Source organism: Fomitopsis serialis (assembly GCF_022376445.1).
Source record: "Fomitopsis serialis strain Sig1Antser10 chromosome Unknown B0H18scaffold_320, whole genome shotgun sequence".
In the NCBI taxonomy this organism is placed as follows: domain Eukaryota; kingdom Fungi; phylum Basidiomycota; class Agaricomycetes; order Polyporales; family Fomitopsidaceae; genus Fomitopsis; species Fomitopsis serialis.
Genome location: NW_025955280.1, coordinates 27,019 through 45,777, shown reverse-complemented (window position 1 = coordinate 45,777; position 18,759 = coordinate 27,019). Strand labels below are relative to the sequence as shown.

Here is an 18,759-nt window from a genome sequence, read left to right as displayed (position 1 = left end):
CCAAGGTCAGTACTCTGTGAAAAACAACAAGAACACCTAATCTGGGCACCCTTGTCAGTACTCAAGGGGCATTCCATGGAGAAGCAATATTTTGGGATTTTTCTGCATTTAATGGGGTTCTAGTAAGAGCTCAGTTAGTATGGCTTGAAGCCAGAGCTGAGATTGAAAGATTACTTTAAAAGGGAATCTTTGTCACCATTTCAGCCAATGGGAGTGCTCCAAAATCCCCTTTGAGTGACCGAGTCGTCGACAGGCCGGAATTCCGGCCTGTCGACGACTCCGCTTCGGCAACGGGCGCCTAATCGAGCGCTTAGTAAGCGATGTAAGTGCACACTGTTACTGCAGCACAATTCACTTGTTCTGGGGTCAAGAAAATGCGGATTAATCAGACAATATTCCAGGATATATGTGGAGCATCCCTGAGCATATTTACAAGTGGAGAACATTCCCTATATAGTCATTCAGTGCTGAGACATCAAAACATGCATGTTATTACCATTTTTCCCCACCAATAGCTGTGCTGTGCAACTTCCAGACACATCCATGCATTGTAAACTATGCACATATCTATACAGGTCATAGGCAATGTGTTTCAGGGACAACAGGCCATTCATATTGGCACAGTCACTTGTGATTCTCTAAATGTTGTCCTTTGTTCTTCATTCCTCCAATGTATGATTAACCCTTGAAATGATGGGCTATCAAATGAGTTTATCATCTCTATAACCTCTATAAGAGTTAATTAGATTTCAGTCAGTGTATCCCAGTCAAATGCCACACATTCATGCATGTGTTTCTCTGTTTCCTGAATTTCAAACAACTGGGCAAGTCATACTAGTCATATATTGTGGGGGCCTCCATACAAGATGAATTGCCTTCATATACAAGGAAATACAGATGAGTCTGATTACACATAATATTCCCTGATTTTATCTGCATTTTGTGAGCCCAGACTGAGCAGGTTAAGCAAAATTACCATTTTAGGAAGGTCAGCTACCCTATTTAGCAGGTTTGAGATGTCAGAGAATCTGTGGGCAGCATATAGGCTTCAAAAGAGAGACTTTTGAGGTGAAAATGTATGCACTCATGTGCACAGAGGCATTTGCATGTTTTTTGTTTTGTGAATTGTGCCATAAACACTGAAGGTAATGGGCAAGTCACAGCAGCTATAGACTCTATGACATCATACCTATCACAGAGATTATTTTGGGAATGTTCCACATTTTAGTGGGGCCACAGTACAGCAGGTACAGTGCCACTAAGGAGCCTGTGGCTGAGATTCAAACTCAGCTCAAAACCTCGGCAGCCTGCCTGATTAGGGCAGAAAAGGGCTTGTTGCACCAATCAGAGCAGCTCGGCATCCCTCTTGTGCCGTTCGGAGGTGCAACCGTGCCAAATTTCCGCACGGTTGCACCTCCGAACGGCATCTGGGCGCTTGATGGGCGCTTAGTAAGCGATGTAAGTGCGGACTGTTACTGTGCTTAAGAGAGCTTGTTTAGACTCAGAAAAAGCGGAAAATTGAGACAATATTCAAAATGATCCAGGCAATGTGAATGAAGCTGTATATTGCATGGGTTTGACATCAGATCAGATAGCATTCTCAATAACCTAGTAAGATGGTTACTGTGGCCCCAGTGAGCTTATATAAGCCTGCTACTTCACTCTTGGAACTGCTCATGTACTGGACAACCCTATAAGATGGTAGTGTATGTACACATTCAGGTATGTATCCCTAGATTGTGTCTGTGAGCAAGACAAAGCCAGCAGTGGATGCATAATTACCATATGGAGTATGTGACCTTCCCAAAGAGGAATCATACACAAACAGGGGCATGTAGGGCTCAGAAAAATGCAGAAAATCTATGAAATATACAGACACATCAAATACAAGTGTATGATTGCCTTGAGCTGCAATGGTTACCATTACATTGTATGCAAGGGCCATAATATGGCAAAAGATGCTCAGATTACCCATTATAGTCCTTGTTACCTGTATTATTGAAGCTACTGAGTAGTCCACAGTGTCTGAACTACACATATACATTGCAGTGTACATATAGACCATATTTGAGTCATAAACAAGCAGATTGAATCTGCAGAGGCACATGTGCATTTTTTTGCTTTGCATTTCCTGGCCTAGCCAGCCACTGTATGCACTCAGTAAAATCCCTGTATACTCTCTGCATGGAGGGCTATCAGATGAGTATACTATGTATACTATGATTTGTTACTGGCTGAGACTATATAGGCCCTACAGTGTGTGAGCGCTTGGAGCAATGGCCCACCAAGCTGCCAGTCACATGATATGTTTACCAGTTTCCTTATTGGGGGAACTGCTAAGGCGTTTCATGGGCCTCATATCCATAACTGAGCGCTTAGCCACTGCATTTGTTTGTATCTGTTGGTCCAAGTCGCGTCGTCTGGGAGTATGAAATTTCAGACTCAGATAAGCAACCCATACTAACAGTTACTTATCTCTGCTTATCAGGGTGGCTGCAAGTCACGTGCACTGTGGGAACAAACTGCCATTCCGGAGGAATCACTAAGGCGTTTCATGGTGGTCCATCATAAGAACGATACCTTCGTACCTCAGGGATCGTAAAAGTCCTGGATAAAGAATGTAACACCCGGGGTATGGCCGAGGGCTGCAGTGATGGCAGTCAGAGCATTGGTGCTCATGGCATGTGGGCCAGTAACATGTATGGCCCAGCTCCTCTGCATGTTAGCTGTCGGTCTGGCCGACAAAGCCCACAGAGCTTGAGCTTTTAAGTTGGAGCCCCTGCCCTTTTGCAAGCACAATGTTAATGTCCTGCGTCCGCACGAGTTATGAGGCCGGTCATGGCTGGGCTGGAAGCTCCCGAGGAATGGAAGAAAGGGGAGCTCCATTCCGGAGACTGCCAACAAGACTGCCGACAATCAATTCATTGGCCACCCCTATCACTAGAGCTCGTTGAGCATACCACCTTCGCACCAAATGCAACAGCCGTCTACATCATGGTCACTGACTTCCGCATCCTCAAAGCGGTCAGGAGGGAGGCAGAGGACACTGTGGAGGAGTTGAACACCAGGGACGAGGACACTCTGGGCCAGCCGATTACCTTAGGCTCGTCAAGAATCCGGGACATCTATGCAAAAACATCAAGAATGGTGAGTACAACAATGCCCTTTTTTCATGGAAGTATATGACTGGTATGCAGCCATAGCATTTTGATTGTTGCGACAACATTGAAGTTGGGACTGTAGCAGATGTTCATGTACGTGTAAGAAGCACAATGCCGTGAAGTAGAGGAGCATGGCAATGGATTATGTGTGAGTCGTATGAACAGCACGATAAGCTGTTTGTGCACATCTTCCCTCTGTGCATGCCCAGGCAGCATCTGTTACACTTGAAGGCACTACAGATCTCAGGACTAGACTTGGCAATGGTGGTACGGCCCCATGGACTGTTCTACACACACCTTGCCTACTTCATGTCTGTCACTCAGCTGCCACTCACCATGAGTCACTTCTGACGTGCAGAGGAGCTCCAGTGGATGATAGACAGCCTTCCTGGTCTTTGCGCCAAGTTGATGTGCACATTGCGGTCCTTTCCTATAGGCACTCCATCTGGCACAGGTATCCGTCCTGTCTCCCTCTTTATTGAAGCACTCCTTGCCCACTTCCAACTGGAATCTTAGGCTGTTTCTGTAGGACATTGGAGCACAGAGTACCCTCTGATTACCCCATATAGAAATTTCTATATAAGGAATTTTCTAGATAAGGAAAGTGTGAACATTTAAATTACTTGAGTGTGAAGGTGCACACCTGTGCACATCCACAGACTGTACATGCATACCACATTATATAGTGTTTTCTAAAGGGGGTACAGGTTGGGATAGGGTCCGGGTAGCACCACTCTTGCCTACAAAATGTTGGGTTTTACCCTCCAAACAGGTACCAAAACCGATGAAACAGGGGAAAAACAGTGCATATTCGACGTATTGGAGAAACATGGGTGTGGGTATGGATTTTTTGCCCCAAGATATCCCAACTTTACAGCCTATGGTCCGACATGACACAACATACATAATATTCATGTAGAGCGAGCAGACATTTCCAACATCACTGTGACAAGAGCCCTGTGTCCGACAGTGCTACATCGTTCATGAACGATGCATCCGACCTGTTGTATACATCTGCAGTGATTGTAGCCGGCAGTGCTGTATCGTTCGTGAACAATGCACCCAACAGTTGTAGGATGCATCGTTCATGAACAATACAGCACTGCCGGCTACAATCACTGCAGATGTATGCAACAGGTCGGATGCATCGTTCATGAATGATACAACACTGCCGGCTACAATCACTGCAGATGTATGTGACAGTGTTACATCATTCATAAACGATGCAACCAACAGCACTGCAGAGATCTCCGACAGTGCTACATTGTTCATGGATGATTGATACAGTGCTTGAACATCATTTAATACATTTATGTATACTAGTCTGATGGACTAACTTCAATTCTTTATCAGACCATGCAATTATTAAGAATGTGAGCCATTGATCTTCTCTGGCCGGTGCTTCCGTCTTTTCAAATGGCAGCCAGATATACGACACGTTGCCCCAGGCAGGCAGAAACCGATGAGCTCTACCATGTAACCGTGGTCTGCTTGGAGAACAGTAAGGAGAATTTTGGGAAACTATTCGATTACGTGAGTCTCTTGGTTTGTGGCTCATAAATGGATAATAACATCGTCTCAGTGTCCCTTCTTCTGTGGGATGGAATGCCCAGCGCATGCGAGCAGCGAGCAGGGGGAACAAGAGGTGTTGGAGGAGGTCCTTCGCCTCGCACAAACAATGGAACCACCAGCGAGACTAGGAGGATGGGCGTACCTAGGGGAAATTGTGCGAATCCCGGGGGATTAGCTGAGGCAGAGGGGGAGAAAGTCATTGTCGAGACGTTCATTTATTATCGGGTGTGTTGCTACTAGTCCTCCTCGACCATACAGGAATGACTTATGATCACTTTCCTCTCCTCAGGAGGCCTTCTCGCCGGTGAATCTGCTGCTCGTGTGGCATGTCAGCAAGGATAGCCTCGTTTTATCCTTCGATCAACCGCTATTTACGCAAGTCTTTGGTGTTCTGAGCCCTTACAAAGGGCTCTCCTTCGGCAAAGAGACACACTTCAAAATTGACCAATACAGCATGAAGGACCAGTCCTTCATGACCACATCCAAGCAACCGCTACGTCGTAGCCACCTCTTTCCACACCGTCTCACTCTCGTCCCCGTCTTCAAGCTGGGATCCGTTACCTTGGCCGCTCACGCCCCTGACTACGTGCGTGGCGTGAAGGTCGATCTTCTACCCATGTGCGTGCTCAAAGTGTCCTTCATGGACGGGCCATTTCTGTGGCCGAGTGTGTACGACCACCATCCTCATGAGTACAAGAACATTACGTGGGTGGTTCGTCGGAAGTTCTTGAAGCTGGAGTCAGTCACGGTCAATGCAGCACTGGCAGATCAAGCAGCTGAAGACTTTGCGCAGGAGCAGGAGCCGGAGATTTGGCTTGTGGAGGATGGGGTGGAGACCCTCATTGTTACGTAGGCTTGACAAGTATGTTCTGCCCTAGATGTCAATTTTTACTACTAGTATCTTCAACTCTCCCATACGCTCATCTGTCCGATTGGCTGGTAAAACTCTTGTCCCCACATGTACGTGCACTCACTCATATCTCCACACTCTCATCCGTCCGATTGTCCACTCACCCTTCAGTTCACTGCCTCGCCTGCCCGCTCGCCTCCGTGTTCGTCTCTGCAGCGACTGCTAAGCTCAGAAACAGACGGTGCACCCCGTTTGATGCATGTGCCTTCATTTGCTCGCCCGGCCACTCATTCTTGCCTGCTCTGCTGCCCATGTGCTCATGCACCCATGCGCTCATGCACCCATGCGCTTGTGCCTCGCACGCTCGCCCACCTGTCAATTCGTCTCTCCTGGCCAATCACTCACCTGCCCATCCATCCACTGGTCTGTCCGGCCGCCCGGTAACACACCCATCCGCACTCACTCATCCGCCCATACTCACTTGTTCCTCCGCCCACTCGCTCGTTCCACTGTCCCTTGCCTGGCTCAACTGTCCCTTCGCTGGCTCATCTGTTTGCCCACTACCTCATCGCGCTGAACATCCCGTGCGCGCTCACGCCCTGCAGACACATTGTATGGTGCAATGCGAGTCTGCCACCCATGCTGGCTAGATGCTCCCTTGTTCGCTTGCCCGCCGCCCATTCACTTGTTCACCCGCTCGCCCGTTCGCCCTACCGTACCTGTCTGCCGAGTGAAACCCCCACCTCTTGTGTGCAATTTGCAGCCTGGCCAAACGAGTCCGGTATTATCATTAGCCATGATCACATAGTGCCTACAACAAAGTATCTACAACAAAGTACTATATATACTGCATGTGAATGAATAGATTATAATGGATTGTCTGATGAAGTTGCATGACTACGGAAAAGACCTCACTTGGTCATAGTTCAGCCACGGTCTTGACAGCCTGCTGTTCCTACAACTCGTATGATATATTGAACAGTCGATTGAGAACCGGTTGTAGAGCAAACACTAGTAAAATTATTAATTGAGACGTCTTTTGGATCTCAAGGATATTGCCCAATCGGTTGGGTGTCCAAAGGGTTTTTCCTGATGAGGTACTGTTGTCACGAGTGGGCTTGACAGGTACTACTTACGACCACAAGTACTGTTGTAGCGGGTGCACTCGACAAGTACTCCGTACAATTCAAGTACTGTTGTTATGAATTACATCATAGGTACTTGTTACGACACTCATGCTCATCAATACTTACACCGTGAAGTCACTTAAAACTCATTCCAGTAGTACTGTTAAGTGACTAAATAATCGTAAAATAGTTCTGCTCATCATCAGTACTCCGCACAATCTAGTGCCCGATATTCAACACATCTTCCTGCCCAATGAGGCCACACAAGACCATCCAACTATTGCAGCAGAAATTACACTTGGCTCTCCGTTGTATCGAAGAGCTTGATCCGCCAGCACAGCTGGGCAGATGGTTCTTCCTGGGTGTGATTCCCGACAGCTACGGCGGGCAAGACAGATGGGTGCCAGCCTGCCTCAAGGGTACGACGAGGAAAGCACTAGTGCCAGTTTTATTCTATTATTTGGTGCGTGGTACATATTCCTTAACACTGCAGTCTGACAAATGCCGGAACTGAACAGGACCACTATGCTCCCCTATCCATCCCGCTCATATGTGATGTATATGACAACAAGATCTCCATTTCCTTGGTTCAGCCCCTGACCATCCTGGTCTTTCCGGGGCTGAACAAGGCAAAATCTCGCATATTAACAGTGTACGACTATTTCAACACCGTCACAAACGAGTTCATCTGGGCGGATACGCCCGAGCAAGACTTCCCTCTCCCTCTCCGCCAGATCCCTCTCTACAGAGAGTCCCTCATCGAAGACACAGACCTCACAGGGAGCTACACACGAGGCGAGCGGCCCATCATACCTTTGTGCTCCATGAAGGTGGGATTTGTCGACTTGCTGTTCCTATGGCCTGTGGGTCTGCAGAAACCTTGTCGGTACCTATGTGCGAACTGGAAGGTCGTCCACCGTCCCCATCCCATGGGCAAGGTCGCCGTGCGACCCTTCGAAGGTGAAGACGGCTGCACCGTGATAACCGCAGAGGAAGGACTGGAGGAACACTAGGGAAGGAGGATGGGATTTCAGTGTGTGTCTTCCATTTCCCAGATAGTATCCACTGTTTCATTCGTATTCCTCTCCAACATCAGTGCAAAATTCGTCGCTCCACCTGTATCTACCCATGCCGACTACCTACCTGTTTACGGTGTACCTTACTAGATTAGTGTTTGAAAGTCCAGTCCATGGACTGGAAAAAGACTGGGACTGAACTGGGACTGGCCTTGGAAAGACTGGACTGGACTGGTGAAAGTAGGACTGGTCCTATCCAGTCCAGTTGCAGTCTTCGAGGGTTGGGTAAATTGGAGGGACTGGTCAAAAGGCTGGTTGCAACCAGTTGCGACTGGTCTTTGGCCACCCCCCTAATATGCTGGTGTACATGGCCAAATGGGATGTTTTTGGGGTCATAAATAGCAGTAATACATAGGATAGGCACCAGATGGTGGACATATGGATGATGTGGCCTATTTAGGCAACATGTATCATCTGTCTATGCACCTCCACCTATTCCTAATATGGTAGGTATACCTGTCTCACCCTTACTGACATCACATGCCTTGCCTGTATCAGTCATTATGGACTGAAATGTGATGCTCCCATGGGACTTGCTGGGGAGTGGGCCATGTATGGCAATACAATCCCAGTTGTGTTGTCTGTGTCTTTTGTTTTCTGGTTCATCAAATTCTCACTTCAATCTCACTTATCAATGATTATATGTATTATGTATTGATACATACTAGTCTGTGAGACTAACTTCTGTGCTTGACTAGACCAAGCAGTTGTCAAGCTTTAACAATAATACTAACCTTGCACAAGCCTAATTTTATTCATCAGGGAGTATCATAGTAGTAACAGAGATGTTTACATTCATATGGCTCAGCTCATCATCCTCAATGTGGTAGCACAAATCCTGAGTCTTAAGTGTCCTAGACAATCCATAACCTTTCCAAAGAAAAATGATTGATTCCAGGTAGCTATGCCAATATTGCTATACAGCCATTACCATATGTGCAGTTGCACAGTTGCTTGCCTAACTGTAGCTAAGCTGTCCTGTTATACCATGTCGATATAATGTACTGTCTCAAACACTGAACAATGATACCACCTCAAACTGGCAGACTTTTCTATTACATAATCTGTGTAGAGCATGCTAATGAATGAATAATGATAATTATTAGAGTTCATTGTACCATTTGAGCTGGGTAGGGAGTCATATACTTCCCTACAAATTGTTACTATACTGGCCTAGACCTTCCCAATGTCAAAGTCTGTTCAGGTTAAGTTTGGTACATTCATGATCCTTGTTCCTGAATTTTAGCTCATGCTGTGGAAAAACAGTCAGTCACATGGTCAAGATACAGTATACTGGAATTCTCATCTGTATTCCTCCTCATCACTTGTCCCAACACCATTCCATAGCATGTCTCTGTCACTACAGACATATGTAACAAGTTACTAGCAACAATCTGACCCAGACATTGTTACAAATATTCAATGGAGAGCAAGAACCTGTAAATAAGAATTATATCATCAACATCACTGTTTTTTCTTGCACAATAGCAGGCAGTCTGCATAAGCCTTTCACTTCTTCAGAAGGATCAGCTGTAGTCCAGAGCTTTGGGTGAGCAAAATGACCACATATGTCATTCATTAGTACTTCATTGATTTTCTGGGGTTTGGGATTTCTTTCTGAGCCTACACAAGGAGGTTAAGTGGCCTCAAAATGAATATCCTGCACATGTTCATGCTTTGTTCCATATGAAGGCTATGGAAATTATGAGGAGGTCTGTGAAGAAGCTATCACACAATCATGATTACTACTACATATGGCAGGTGCCCTCCCAATTGGCAATCTCACACTGGGCAATGCTTTGTGGGCCTAGTCAGCATACATGCATTATATGTGTCCTGTGTCCTGTTCTTGAAATGCTATTGTGAGACATTCAAAGTTGCTGATGCTCCTTCTCATGGATTACAGTGCTTTATGTGACCCATTTTGCATCTTTCCATAGTTATAGGCATTTGAAAATTTCTCAATTGTGCTCTCTGTCTGTATCAATGACAATTAGCATAGTATGCATTCCTACACTCATTGGCACAGGGTGCAATGTAATGCAGTTGCTGGGGAAAATAGTAGACCCACTCTGGTGTGATGGTGAGTATATCAGACATATTGGGAGCACACACATGGCTGTGTCTAGTGATATTGTTAGATGTGCATACTCTCACTTGTCAGGCTACATATGTACTGGATACCTCAATGTCATACTGTCTGAATCCTCAAACATTAAACATTGTGCTCTCATCTTGAGCATTCACTCCAAGATATCATAGAGTGGCCACAGGTAACACCCAATGTGGTACTGTTACTATCGTGTCATGAAAGCTGATTGGCAGCCTTGTGGCACCTGTGATTGTAGACATATTGGTATCATACAACCTCAAAGTACTTCAAGATAGCTACAGAGAGGTCCCCCAATTTATTGGGGATTTATGCGATTTTTCTGGGCCCAAATCAGTAGGTTTTGTCCTCAGAATGAATATTCTGCGCATTTTTGACCGCTTTTTTGCAGTCACATGATCCATGACGTGCGGTCGCAGCACTCGCAGCGATAAAACACTGCTGCGAGTGCTGCGACCCCACATCATTGATCATGTGACTGGCTAGACACAGTGGCCATTGTGCCTTTTTTGGTGCAACAGAGATATGTATACATACTCAATGATCTGTCACTGATGTTATCCAGGAAAATACACATTCCAGGCAAGTTGTGGGACAAGAAGCATCACAAAAGCTCACATTGCCCTAAATGGTGAGAAACCTTCCAAATCCAGTAATTCTCACTGAAGTGAATGTCTGGTGGTTCATAAATTGCAGATAAATTGAGAAGATATTCATCAAGTACTATGGCATGTTAATGAGGTCTGTGATGTTTACAGCATGTTACCATATTGTAGGGTGCCTTACTTGTTGTGCCTCGTATGCGCTGCACCCAGTCTCTATTCAAGGAGTACTGTCTACAGAATGCATACAAAGGTGGTGACAAGGTAAAGGCTGAGGACTCGTAGGTGCACTGGCACACCATACAAGTCCTCAGGCAAACAAAGACAAACAGATAACGTAAGACATACCGTAACTCTGTCTCACATGTGAATGGCATAGCTATCAATATTATGGGTTTGCAGAGCTTTATGACACTGTACTGATCCTAGAAAGTGATAGAAAGACATTGTACAAGTTGTGTTGTGCATCTACTACTGTTGCTAGAAAGTCTATAGGCTAGCAATGTCATAAAGTAGGGACACCACACATAGGTGATCAAATGCTTTGATGGTCTCTGCAATGCTAGATAAATGGTAGGAAATGAGATAAAATCAGATGATCCCATGACATCATATTGTGCTGACTGTTGTAGGCCAATGCATGACAGTACATCTCAGATGTGCTAATGCAGAGTTCACAGCCTGATGTCTGCAGCTCTGTTGTCCCAGTCCAGTATAAGCATGTCTTTGACTGATTGTGTCAATATGAAGCAGTGCCAATTATACAGTATGATGGTGCTATGCTTGGTTGTTAATTGCTCATATACTTTTTGCCTGGAGCATATCTAATGTCTGTATGCACTACCATCATCCTATTCTCATGCAATGGCCCATGGTATGTGAAGATAGAATAGGCTATGTTATCTATTGATATATTATCCCAGCGGGCAGGCAATCTATGAGTGACTTGTCAAGCTGTACACTATTTCTGAGTTTTCATAAGGCTGTGCCAGTGTTTCAGGACAACATGCAAGTGGTGTGTCATGAATCACAGAGCACATCCTTGATGATCAGTGAGAATTATTGGCACATCTACCCTTGCCTTACAATGAGCCTGTGAGCTTATTGTGCATTTTGAATGGCCTTGGAAAGTGGTGTACTGAGTCTTCTACTATTTTGTAGGATTCTATGAAGTAATTTATGTAGCTAAAAGGCTGTGCATAAATGCACAAAAGGAGCATCCCTCTGAGCAAGTCCAAACATTTATCTCATCTACCACTTGCTTCTGTACTCTTATGCCAGTGTACCTTCAATTCATCAGTGATCAATCCTGCCCATGACTCTATCAGTCTTGATGGCACTTACTATGGTGATACATTGCTTCACATTGTACTACATGAGCCCATTACTATTGCCTCAGGAGCTGAGCTCCAATCCAGTAACATACTTTAGTATGGCTTTGTACTACTGCTCAGTGTCTGGTAACTGTTCACTTATGGTGAGAGCAAACTGCACATTCTTTGGTTGTATTCCTTGTATAACACATCAATTCTTGACAGGCCTTTTTCAGAATTCCTTACTGGTATACTTCTCCTCTGTATATTGGTTCCATCCTCCACTGTTGATTGGTTTGTACTTGGGGAAGTATTGTTAACAATCTACTGAAAGACATCCTTTGGTATCAGAATTTCTCTGATCAAGGGCTAATACTTGTACAACAGCACTGACAGCAAGTCCCAACTGAGTAGTGGTTACTGTAGTCAACCCCCCAGATTCCCCTTCCTTGAGTTCTAGTTGATCTAGAGGCTCTCCTTACTTCTGTGCAACATTCCCAAGCTATTTGCTCTATGTTACTATCAATACAAACCAGTAACACTGCTAATTAGTATACAGATCATATTGATAAGCAACTTGGCAATTTACCAAGTAAGAAACAGATCCATAATGTCTGTGTTCTCAACGGAGCAACAGAGAGTCTCATATGAATATATAATAACTTACTCAATTGGGATGTTGCTCATGATTGCAAGCTATGATCCTCATATTACAACAACCTAATAAATTAGCAGGCTACTCTGAAGTGCAACATGTGGAAGAAATGTCAGTACTCTATGCATAGACAATATACTAGCAGTCTTTCCAAGCATAACTTCTGATGTGAGCAGCATGAAGTTGTTCATATATTGACATGTATCCTACCAAAGGGATTGTACTGCCAGCTATGGCCCTCTCCCCAGCAAGTGGTGATTTGACAGTTTGACAGCAGTGCCGTCAGCGGGCAGTTCAATGGTTCAACGGTGGACAGCTTCAGCCCTGTTCCGGGTGGTTCAGTTCCATGGGTGGCTGGTACATACTACAATGTGCAGTGGTGGCGCGTATGGCATACGGCATTGTAGTAGCCTCAGGTGGTCTAGGCAGGTGAGTCAGTGGTGACAGGTGGAGTCAGCGGGACAGAGACATGCACGCAAGAACCTGCAATTCATTGACTCAATGAGCAGCGGACTTTTAGCTGCCAGTGCCCCCGGAGCCCCCTGGTGGTACACCCTCAGGTGGGCTGAAGCAATTGTGCGAGAACAAGGGGAACGAGGTGTCAACGTGTGCAAGTCTCCGGGGGATGCTGTTGAGCAGACAAGGTCACATGTAGTGGACCGCGCTCTAACTTACCTGCTTGAAGGTGTTGCTGTTAAGCTTGAGGCACACAAGTAGTTCCGGTGTTGGAAGTACTGGAGAGAGAGCTACGCTACTGGTGGGTCTTATATACATCTGAGAGACGCTGACTAATACTACTGTATAGTCCATTCCCACGCATGACTTGCTCTATGCGGTAAGTGCGGATCCAGCACGTGCGGTGCGATCCAGCCCGTGGAACCCAGCGGCCCGGTGGGCACCTATACAGTTCAACACTCCCCCTTGCTAAGTACGTCCCTGACATACGAAGCATCTCCTGGCGCCATGGGCTGCCGTCCGTGGTTGCTCTAGGACTCTTCATCGTAGAATCGAAGTCCGAGCATGCCTCTGAACTTTTGGAACTTGACACGGCCCAAGTTCTTGGTGAAGAGGTCTGCCGGATTATCATCAGTGCCAATGAAGAAGACTTCGACTTGTCGTTCTTCAATAAGCTCCCTGATATAATGATAGCGTATGTCAATGTGTTTCGACCACCTCTCAGTTACAGGGTTGGAGCCGATGAATATCGCTCCCTGATTGTCCGAGCAGATGGGTAGTGGACCAAGCGGATATCCGATCTCCGTGAGGAGCATCTTAATCCATACGACTTGGCGGCTGCAGTCGCTGAGCGACATGTATTCAGCCTCAGTTGAAGACAGTGCTACTGTCTTTTGCCGTCGAGACAGCCAACTGAACACTCCACTGGCTAACTTCATAAAGTAGCCACTCTGAGACCTCCACATCTCCGGGTTGTTAGCCCAGTCGGAGTCTGTGCACGCCGAGACACCTTGTCCAGTTTTGCCGCTATATACAAGTGCATAGGACTTGGTTCCAATTAGATAGCAGCAGATATACAGTGCTTTATCCAAGTGGTCCTGTGACGGGTTCGCAGCATGTTGCACGAGTTTTGTCACGGCGAAACAGATGTCAGGGCGAGTTCCAAGCATGATATATAGCAAGGAGCCAATGACAGTCTGATACCGGCTTCGAAGTATAGGATCAACCGTGCCGGTGTAAGGCTCAGGTTTGTAACCTGCAGGGAGTGGAGTAGGCGCAGATTTAGCATTCTGCATGCCACAGCGCTCACGCACTTTCTCAAGGTAGGCGGTTTGGTCGAGATGAATCTCGTCGCCTTTCTGAGTAATGCTCATTCGCAGGAACTCCTTGACGTCGCCAAGGTTGCGACACTCCCACTTCTTCATGAAGCAGTTCTTTAGAGCGGCCACTAGGGCCTTGTCTTTTCCGCAGAAAAGGGCATCATCCACATAGACGATGATGAGGACAAACCTCCCATCTTTTGTCTTGTAGATGAAGATTCCGGCGTCGGATACAAGGCGTACACAACCAAGTTCCTTGAGGGACTCATTGAGGGTGTGCCACCACGCAAGCCCTGCCTGTTTAAGTCCATAGAGAGCACGCAGTAGCCGGAGGACTCTGTGCTCTTGGCCTGGGACTTTAAAGCCATCAGGCTGCTCCATGTAAATCTCCTCGTCGAGTTTACCATAGAGGTACGCATTACGGACATTGAGTCCGGAGATGTGCATGTCCTCGAGCGCAGCTAGCGTGAGTATTAGGTGCACGGTCTCAAAGCATACGATGGGAGAGAATACCTGATCGTAGTCAAGGCCTTCAATCTGGGAGTAGCCTTTTGTGACTAGTCTAGCCTTTTTACGACCGTCAGTTTTGACGTCGAGAACCCAGCGGTTTTTGGTAACCCTACGTCCCTTAGGATGGTCTACCAACTCATAGATGTTGCGCTTGCGTAGGGCCTCTAACTCCTCGCGGCACGCTAGTCTCCACTTCTCTTGCTCCTCTTTGGGTAGCTTGAGAATATTGCCGTATGTCCATTCACGTGGATTAGACTCTGGAGAATCATGTTCAACGGATGGTAATGGGCATGAAAGCAGCATGTTGACCATTCCTACTCCCCCTTCCCGGCATAGTCGTGCCATGAGTAACTCCTCAACTTCTTTGTCTGAGCCCGAGGCAGATCCAGAAGGTTGGTCTGGCTGTGGTTCTGGCGCGCTAGGTCCAGGAACCTGTTGTTGCGACCCTGATTGAGGGTTAGGGCGGGCGCTACCCGACCCTTCTCCGACAATCTTTTTCCACTGCCCCTTCTTTTCAATCTCTTTGTACTGATCTACGGGATTGTGATTTTCACTGTAGACGTTCCCTGGGCGAGTTACATGCTTCCGCTGACGACCTGATTTCCGCTGCCCTTGAGGCGCAGGAATTCCCGAAGGTTGTGGCGGCGGAACTGGACTGGGCGCCTTTGGCTGCTCCTGAGCATCGTCACGCTCATCGTCCGTTCCCTTTGGAAGGTGGTAGGGATGAGAGATATCCTCATCATCTGAATCCTCCTGAGAAGTGGGTTGGTGACCTGCTTTGTCGTCATGTTTTGGCGTGCTTTGCAGCCTAGTATTACCCCGCCGCTTCATGCTGGGGCATTTTGGGAACATACTCTCGTCGAACAACGCATGTGACGACGTATAGAGCATATTATTTGGTGCACGCATGAACAAGTCACCGTGACCTCCGGGGGCGACACCGAGGTATGTCATTAACTCTGACTTTCTAGACAGAGTGTTCTTGTGCACGTCCTTGGGGATAAAGACATATGCACCGCACCCGAATACTCGTAGGTGCCTAATGGCAGGAGCCTCGCCGTTCAACATTTCATAAGGTGTCAGCCATTTGAGGCGATGAGATGGTGTCCTGTTGTAGACATGGACAGCGTGGTTCACCGCAAATTCCCACCAGGATTCAGGTAGACACGCTTCAAGGCGTATAGCCTGAGCTTTGTCCATTATCATCCTGTTGAGTCGCTCAGCTCTGCCATTCTCCTGAGGAGTGTGCGGCAAGCTTTGCAAGATCTTGATGCCCTCGTCTTTCAGCATCTTGTCAAACACATCAGACTTGTACTCTCCCCCAGCATCCAACATCCATCCTTTAACTTTCTTGCCATATTGGGTTTTAACCATGGCGAGGAATTGCCGCGTAGACGAAATCGCAGCACTTTTGGTGCGCAGATTCACGGTCCAGGTGTGGGACGTGAAGTCGTCATAGTACAGTATGACCTGTACTTATGGTAGGAGTCAAGCGGGAATGACTTCACATCGCTGTGAATGAGCTCGAAAGGCTCTGTCGCTTGCTTGGTGGATGGCGGGAAAGCCTTGTTGGGCATTTTCCCTTCTGCGCATCCAGGGCACACAGGATCCTCCGTAGGGAACTCAACTCTGAGAGGGAAACCGTCGGTGTGTTTTTCAGCCTTCCGAAGAACATCCTTTGAGGGATGCCCAAAACGGTGGTGCATGGTTTCATAGTCTACTGTGTAGACCGTATTATGGATACTTTGCGCATCTTCCCCAGAAGACGCAGCATAAATCCCAAAGATAGAGCCACCTGGGTTCAGCGGTTTAAACACATATAGTGGATCCCGTGATCCCGGCTCATAGAGGTCGATGTGCTGTGAACCACCGCACACAGTCATGCCTTCTTTGAGGAAAGTCCCCATAGACAACAACCGTTGATGCAGACCTTGGAAATAATAGACGGGATACAGACGAGTTGTTATCATCTCACCGTCCCCACCTAAGAAGTTGATGAAGACGGTCCCGCGCTTTGTGCAGCGGGCCGTGCCATTCGCGGTCTGTACCAGGATGGGTTCACTGAGATCCACAACTTCAGCAAAGTCACTCATCCGGTTGGTAAAGTGCATTGAAGCACCAGAGTCCAACATCCAAGTTGGGTCTCCATCAGGGTAGGCTTCATTGCCACCCTCTAGGATGTTCTCAATCTTACATTTTCCCTTACATTTTGAACACGCAGCAAATTCTCGCGCGTGACGACAATGTATATATTTGTACAACGAATTACCGATACATTCGTTCGTTGTATGTGACATAGATGCTACACTACATGCGGCTGTGGGTAGCGCATTGTCAGTGTGTCGCTGGGAATGTGAAGATGATGAGGGTACTGACCTGGCGTCCTCGTCCAGATCAAGCCCGGCGGCCATCGCGATGTCCTCGTCGACGTTCTCGCCGACGTCCTCGTTGTCCGACCCCCAGTCAAGGGGTTCCTGGGTTTCAGCCCAGGTGCCGTCGTCGTACGAGTTGTAACCCGTGTTTACCTCATTGATCCTCTCGGCCATGTCGTCATCAGAGAGACGAGGGCGCTTGGATGTACGCGACTCTGCATCAGAGAAGTACTCCTCAATCTGCGCAGAGTTGTCGACGACCTGAGTGAGTGTTTTGAGGTGCTCGACCGTAGGGGACACGTCAACCTCTTCGGCCAACTTGAGGGCGCGTTGCAGCCATCGCTGGCAGTTGCGCATGGGGCGCTTCTGCACAGGCGCACGTGTTTCAACGGTGCGGACTTTGCTGCCCGAAGGCGCGATGTCCACAACGTGGGACATAGAGGGACCAGCCACAGATGCCTGCGAGGCGATGTGAGCGTGGTCATGGCCGTGGCTGTGGCCGCCGCCGTCCTTCTGGGCACGGGTCTTCTTGCCGCTGTGTTTACCGCGCTGCTTGCCCTTGCCCTTGTTGGCCTTCTCGCCGCTGCCGCTGCCCCACCAGCTTGGCAGCCTGCCTTTTCAGGGCCTATTGAACAGTTGAACTAAACAGAATAGCCTAGGATCCTGTCTGGAGTTGCCAGTCCTTGTGAATTCCAGGTGATACTGGTGCTTACAAGATGGACCAAGGACATGCATTTCCCTTGAAGGATACTACTCACTGAAAAAGTGGCTTGTATCAGGTAGGCATGGGAAACTCTGCATTTTCATATATTTCCTGCCATGTGGGAGCCTCAATAATCAACCCAATATGAATCCATGGTGCTATCCGACTTTTCTCTGATTTTCCTGCTATTTATCTGGTACTGCAGAGGCTATCCATGGCCAACTTCCCAAATGGGCAGGGACTGACCATATATGGCAGTACTGTATGTTTGATATCCTCCACTTCACAGAGCCTCTCATTGTCTTCTGCATTTAAATGGGATTGATATTGAATCACTAATGTATTTTAGATTAACTTAAACCCCATACCCTTTTAATGTTGATCTTCTCAAAGCTAATCCAGTGGCTAAGCAGTGGCCTAGCAGTGGATCAGATTGAAAGTCTACCCACTTTTTTCAGCCTAATTTACCTGTTAATTGCTTTCCTAAGTCATAGCAAAGCATGGCTAATATATGGTTAAGACATGGATCAGATATTACTTAGCCATGGGTAATCCAATGGCTAAGCAGCATCTCAGCAAGTCTTAACAATGGATCACAATGGGATTAGATATGGATTAACTATGGCTAATCCATGGCTTAACATGTGTGGATTAGCTCTACTGATCCTACTTGGCTAATCCATTGGCTAAGCAATAGCTAAAGCACAGGATCAGGTTCAAAGTGTATGGGGATTAAGTTGATCTAAAATACATTAGTAATTTAATATTAATCCCATTTGAATGACATCACTTCTCATACATGTGGAACTGTCTAGTAGAAGCATCATATACACACCAAGATTTGCTTATATTGCCCAGTATCACTTATCAAGGTCAGTACTCTGTGAAAAACAACAAGAACACCTAATGTGGGCACCCCTGTCAGTATACAAG

The 18,759-nt window shown here is 46.9% G+C and overlaps 2 protein-coding genes across 2 annotated transcripts; both read left to right on the top strand.

Annotated features, from left to right (window-relative positions):
* Positions 1-2,838: 2,838 nt before the first annotated feature.
* Positions 2,839-5,586, top strand: B0H18DRAFT_962101 (uncharacterized protein; the record flags this gene model as incomplete). The annotated part of the gene is made up of 11 exons (XM_048043089.1): positions 2,839-3,147; positions 3,204-3,254; positions 3,371-3,428; positions 3,520-3,615; positions 3,934-4,000; positions 4,081-4,206; positions 4,299-4,353; positions 4,515-4,534; positions 4,610-4,662; positions 4,744-4,958; positions 5,023-5,586. The coding sequence occupies 11 exons, from the start codon at positions 2,839-2,841 to the stop codon at positions 5,584-5,586; spliced, it is 1,614 nt and encodes a 537-aa protein (XP_047885045.1).
* A 1,377-nt stretch (positions 5,587-6,963) lies between these two features.
* Positions 6,964-7,723, top strand: B0H18DRAFT_962100 (uncharacterized protein; the record flags this gene model as incomplete). The annotated part of the gene is made up of 2 exons (XM_048043088.1): positions 6,964-7,173; positions 7,229-7,723. The coding sequence occupies 2 exons, from the start codon at positions 6,964-6,966 to the stop codon at positions 7,721-7,723; spliced, it is 705 nt and encodes a 234-aa protein (XP_047885044.1).
* Between the last annotated feature and the right edge of the window lie 11,036 nt (positions 7,724-18,759).